This window comes from Nymphalis io, chromosome 21, assembly GCF_905147045.1.
Source record: "Nymphalis io chromosome 21, ilAglIoxx1.1, whole genome shotgun sequence".
NCBI classification, from domain to species: Eukaryota; Metazoa; Arthropoda; class Insecta; order Lepidoptera; family Nymphalidae; genus Nymphalis; species Nymphalis io.
This window is the reverse complement of record NC_065908.1, coordinates 6,254,649-6,261,475: the sequence shown is the minus strand read 5'-3', so window position 1 is coordinate 6,261,475 and position 6,827 is coordinate 6,254,649. Positions and strand designations below refer to the sequence as shown.

General features: G+C 34.9%; 1 protein-coding gene across 1 annotated transcript; it reads left to right on the top strand.

Moving 5' to 3' along the window:
* The first annotated feature begins 5,258 nt into the window (after positions 1-5,258).
* LOC126776679 (sodium-coupled neutral amino acid transporter 9-like) lies at positions 5,259-6,412 on the top strand. Its single transcript, XM_050499301.1, is given in 2 exon segments — positions 5,259-5,582; positions 5,585-6,412. Coding segments are annotated over 2 exon segments (1,152 nt in total).
* Positions 6,413-6,827: the final 415 nt, after the last annotated feature.

Here is a 6,827-nt window from a genome sequence, read left to right as displayed (position 1 = left end):
CCCAAGGTTGGTGGCGCATTGGATATGTAAGCGATGGTTGACATTTCTTACAATGCCGATGACTATGGGCGTTGGTGACCGCAAAAAAAATCATCAGTTTCATTTATCACTTAAATTGGCCAAGAGTCGCCAGCCGCTGAGCAAAAAATTAATATAATTTTACTTTAACCGCTTTGGAATGGGTCAAATGTCAAAGTGCATGAGGGCCTTGGATCTTTAAGTCCGGGCCTGTTAATTATATTTAACTTCTAATATATAAGTATCTGTATGTATTTTTATGTAATTAAGTACACGGGTTTTTTAATTTCTTTATTTATATATACTCGTAAACGTCTTAGTTATGTCTATTATACGATATTTTAAGACCTATCATTATAACGTATTAATACAAAAAAAGCTTTTGTACGTAAAATGTAATTTTAAGAAAATGAAGTAATTTATTATTTTCTTTTTAGGCATATCCAACGGTCTTTTTATGTTTAACATAGCTCTGATTAAAATATTACCGCTTAATGGATCAAATTGCGAAATGCGGTTATGCGGTTACATGTGATTTTACTAGAATTAATTTTAATATATATTTTAAATTCTTATACTTTATCATCATCATCATCATATTCAGCCCACATTAATCCACTGCAACATAGGTCTCCTCACAGGCGCGCCAGTTCTCCCGGTCCTGTGCTAGTCGCATCCATTGAGCACCCGCCATCTTCCTAAAATCGTCTGACCATCGGGCGGTTGGTCTGCCCACTGGCCTTTTTGCTTCTCTAGGCCACCACTCCGTGACGACTTTAGTCCACCTTCCATCTTCTCGTCTGGCCAAGTGTCCAGCCCATCTTAACCTCGTAATACGCATCCCAATATCTTCGACTTTCGTCTTTCGTCGGATTTCTGCGTTTGGTACACGATCAACGAGGGAGATGCCTAGCATAGCACGCTCCATCGCCCTTTGTGCCACTTTTATTTTGCGCATGCTATGCTTAGTAAGCGTCCATGTTTCGGCACCGTAGGTGAGTATAGGCAAGACACATTGGTTAAACAGCTTGGTCTTGAAGCTTTATACTTTATATTTGTTTTAAAATATAGGTTACTTTTATGGGTGTAAAGCGACAGCAGATATGTTATTTTTTTGTGGAAAAAAATGTATAATTTTATAATTGAATAAACGCCAAGAGTTTTTCATCATTATAAAAATATAACAAAAGAATCTCACAAAAAATCCCTACTGACCTAGATTCTTTGCATAATTAATTGTCCAGTTTTTGTCTCAATAATCCAAAACATCACAAGTATAAATCAAAACTGTAAAGATTACAGTACATTCCAAGATTAAAACATAATTATGTTTTCGATCAGTCACAATCCTTGAAATTATAATGTTGTTTACATACAATATTTCTTTTTTAACTTTGAACTTGATTAGCAATTCGCTCTTAAGGCCTGAATTTGTAGATAGCACATATTCGTTCTCGAAGAACGAACTTTTGGTGTACTAAATGTACAATAATTTATTTATATCGTTAATTGTTTTATCTCAAACAAAGTAACTTTCTGACACGGGGATTATATTGAATTTCCCGTTCAAAGAACAAAGAACAGAAAATCAGCCATTCTAAACTGAAGCACAGCATCTTTTAGAAATTATAGAAAATATTATTTGGTCCTAAAGTAATATGTGTTTCGGTATGGGTGAGCTATTGCAATTACAGGCAGAGGGAGGGACATAACATCTCAGATCGTCGGGTATCTCATACCATAGAATGGGTACTTTGCACATTTGTCCTAAAAAAAAGCTGTTATATCATATTCACTCAATTATTTTAAGCGCTTTGAGACAAAAGTAACTTAAGCTACAATATAACAATTGAAAATAAAACAGATTTTTTTTATTTGTACTTATTTTTAAATTATTATTTCTGTTTCTGTTTTTATTTAAAACTTAAATATATCTTCCTTGAATATAAATAGTTATCGATAACTTTTAAAATAATTACTAAAGTTGCAGATATTGGTAACAATTTTAGTGAAAACGCACCATTAGACATCACCAGTAGATGTTATCTGAAAATATAATTGAAATTAAAATAAAGAAATATCGAATCTAACGCTTCGCTCTGCTGATGATCGAGGCTCGCATCTGTCTTGACGGTCTGAGGATAATTAATAGGCCCGTATCCAGTTAGAACATATTTTTTCATCCCTGTAATTACTAAGCATTCTGGTCGAGATACAAAATGGACCCTTGTTAATTTGACACGGAGATTTACCACGGTCGTTTGTAGTAAGTGATGCTGTAACTGTTCTATTTTGTAGAAATAGTTGCGTTAGGAATATATCACATAAAACGCGTCGAATCGACTCGTTTGATGAGAATCGTATCTTAGATATTTTTCAGTCTTAGTATTTCCATTTTTTTACATTTATTAAAATAATATTTATATTTAGTTCTTTCATTGAAATATGAATTACACATACACTTCTATATTTTGTATTAAATAAATGAAAATACAATCTTATTTCACTACAATATTAATTAGTTAATTTAAATAATAGTTATAAGTATGAAAACACGATAGAATAATGATGTGCTTATAGCTTGGTCGATTGTTATCTATGTGTGGCTGATTAAATGAATGAATAAAGTGCTAAGTTGACTATGTACAAGAATATACTCATTTTTATATAGATTAAGTCAGCGGACCGGCTACTTTCGACCACCTGATGGTAATTGGTCACTACCGTTGCAAGACGTTGGCATTGTAAAAAAATTAACCACCCCTTACATCGCCAATGTGCCACCAACCTTAAAAAAGGAAAAAAATAAAAAGGAATGCGCCTCGTACCTTGATTTTTTATGATATTCAAACCTTTTCTATTATTAACAAGCACATGAAATTCAAGAAAAATTATGTACCAAAGTCTCCGGAATGCGCTGCGTCGTTTTTTTATGTATATTAGTTTAGTAGTTTTTTCAGTTAGGCAATGCAAAAAAAAACTCCTCATTTATTTGTATAGATTATCGACATTCCTTTACGAACGAACACATTAAACGATTAAACAGTACTATTCAAATGGAACAATTAAGGTAAGCAAGCAATAAATATTTCTTAAGAGTATCGAAGTTGTAAACTTACTTGTAAAGATTTACAATATTAAAAGTTATAGTGTTCCACTTAAGAGTTTTATATTAATTATAAGATATACATTTTAACAGAATAATGTTTAGAAAATGTTTTAAATACGTGTATTTTTTTAATTAAAATCTAATTTCAAAATAATTATAAAACTGTATTGTACAAATAAGCAGGATAAAGAAATCCTTAATTTACTTTTATTACACACTTCAAGAAAGGAACATTGATGAGGGTAAGCCTCGAGCGAGAACCTTGATAATTTTGCCTTATGGAAGAAAAGAGAGACTTCCATATGTTGAATAATATTCCACGCTTTCCTTTCTTTATTAAAGAAAAGGTGTTGTAACTACAACATGTTAAAATATTATTTGTTTAACAGTACAAAATGACGCACACACAGACACAAATATACACACACACTTAAGCATACATACAAACTTTACTTTGTTCGAGTACGTTCCTACAAGTACTTTTACAAGGGTAAAATTAATGTAAAGCTACCACCGGTTCGGAATGTAGATTCTGTAGGAAAATCATGACAAATAAAATAAATAATCTTATCAATTATATTTATGTATCCTGTATGAACATCAATAAATAATAACATTGTGCCCATTTATCATTTATATAATCCTGTACAGTACAATAAGCTATGTGTAAATATGCACGCACATATCCACCAGCATGTACTATAATTTATACATAATGTACTGTTACGATCAAAAGAAATGAAATAGTGACAATTGGCCGATGCACGAATCAATAGTAAGTATTTTAGGGTTTGCTGGTGAACAACACATTCCGCCGCGTCAATACCTCGTACATTGCAATTTCCTCAGGATTCAGTGAGTGACATCGGACCGTTATAGATCCTCAGTCACACCAACGCATCTTGGTATTATCAGATTTTTGGTATCCACTGTGACAGGAACAGATTACTTAATTTTCAGTTTTGTTATTGGCATGTTCAGTCAAACGTGTGAATTTATTTGGTTCAATAAATATTTTAATAAACAAAGCGATATTTCAATACGACCAGGAATAGTGTATCAATTTCATGAATCTTGTAAGGCTTGTAGATATAAGTTCAACTTTTTTGATAAATAATAAATGTAGCACTTACTTTTCATTTCGTGGTAAGATTCTGTTGTTATTTTTGTTCTACATAATTTTAACTGTCACGTCCACATACAAAATAAAATAATCTATACAATAATATTACATACAACAATAAAAACTTATTACAATAGACTTACTTAAATACATAAATTTACATAAAGACTCATACTCTTTACACAAATAAATTTTATAGTAGGAGGATTACGCGCTGTTCGTGGGAGACCAGATAGCTGGGGCCAGGACGACAGATTAAGAAACCGGCGGACTACCCTAGCTAAATTTAGTAGCTCCGCTTTCTGCATCTTGGCTGCGAGCAAACTATCACAGAACTCCATGGTGATGGTGATGGGTGGATATATATTACTAATGATACGATAATACATTTGTACACCGAAAAGTTATATTAAGGAAAAATGAAAAAAATAAAAAATGTTACAACCTAATTAAATATGGAAAAATTTATATATATAATGTTGTTAGGTAATGCTTATAATTATTGCATAAAACTTAACAAAGAAATTTATTATATGTACTAAATAATTATCAAGTTCATTGAAATATTCAGACTATATAATATTATACGATTATAATATTGAAATTCTTTGTAAAAATCTATAGTTTTATAACTTAGCCAGACCTTTAGTGATTTAATAACAAGGGAAAATCAAGTAACAATAGTTCTCGATATAAATTGAGTGAACATAATTTATTCAAGTCTTTTCGTCCGTGTATTTCGTAACAAGCTTACGCGAACGACTGACTTCTGAAACATCTACATTTTGTACGTGTTTCTATCGGCTTTACAGGTATTGTGCTGAAAGAGGCGGTTGTATCAGTTTTCTAAATATTTTATTTAAAAAAATAGATAACACATTGACAGAGCAGATGAGTCCTAGAGTTGAGAACGCGGATCGGTAAACGCAGTACGCCTTCCAGCAAGGTATACCGACAACTTGAAGAAGGTGGCCTAGAGACCTACCGAGCTTGGGAGAGACATACGTGATGCAGTGTATATATATATATTTATATATATTCCTGCTCGCTTTCATGTCGGCCCTGTGTCTCTACACGGCCCACATACTCCTCAGGGTCAACGTGCATCATGGCGGCGCGCGCTGCGAGGTGCCGGCGCTGTGCCACGCGCTGCTGGGCGGCGGCGCGGCGGGCGCGGCGCACGCCTTCAGCGTGCTCGTGCTGCTCGGCGCCAACGTCGTCTACTGGCTGCTCATCACCAACTTCCTGTACCATACCGTCAACTACTTCATGGACGTGGAAACGGTAAACTCGACAGTTTACAACACAAGCCTCCTATGTCTCCTCTGATCACTCCTTCGAATCAACCAATGGTGGAGCCGTCACCGTACTGGGGTCTGCACACCACGGTTCCCTTTTACGTGGCAATCATCGTCTTCCCGTTGCTTTGTTTTAGAAATGTTTCATTTTTCACCAAATTTAACTCTTTAGGAACTCTATCAGTGTTCTACTTGCTGCTATTTGTAATAGTGAAGGGTTGGACTTGGGAAATTAACATGGGGGACCTGATGGTGACTCAGGGGAGAGGAAGCAGTGACGCGGCCGTGCTCAGTGGGATGCTCGGCCTTTCTTTCTATATACATAACATTATAATCACGATTATGGGCAATAATGCGAGACAAGATAAAAACGGTCGCGACCTAACAATAGCTTTCCTGCTGGTAACCATAACTTACATGCTTGTCGGAGCCATATTTTATATATGCTTTCCGCTCTCCCAGTCTTGCATCGAAGATAATATTCTAAACAATTTCGAAATGCATGACGTGATGACAGAAATTGCGCGAGCGTTACTTCTTTTTCAGGTGGTGACGGTGTACCCACTGGTGGTGTTCATGCTGCGCGCAAAGGCGGCGCAGCTGTGCCGCGCGCCAGCGCCGGCCGTCAACGTGGGCGTGGTGGCGCTCTGCATACTCGTGGCCTGCCTCTGTCCCGACATCGGCACCATCATCAGATATACGGGCGCGGTGAGCGGGTTGGTGCATGTGTTCGCGTTGCCAGCCTTGCTGCAAATGCAGTCTCTACGACTACGAAGGAAGTTGACTTGCTGGAAAGCAATATTTTATTCCCTTATTATAGCCTTCGGGACTGTTAATCTTGTAATGCAGTTTTTTATTGCGTAATATTTTACTGTTAATTTTTTATATATTTAATATTTTGTCTCCGTTTATATATATATATATATATATATATATATATATATATATATATAAATGTATATGCCTTTTTAATTGACATGGTTTTTATTCTTATTATCCACGTTGTTCAGTATCTGCTAGGTAGCATTTTATTTCTATACCACTCGCCGTGACAATTAGTATATATATACGGAATACATATAAATATAGGTACTAAATACTTCTATTAGTAACAGACAATAACTGTTCAACAGCTTTGCAAAAGCTGCTCGTGCTAAGGGAGAGACATGGAACTTATCTAGCTTACGTGTTTATACATCTTTTTTATTTATTTATTTATTTATTTATTTATCCTGGGACATTTTTCACACACGGTTATCTGATCCCAAATTAAGCTTGT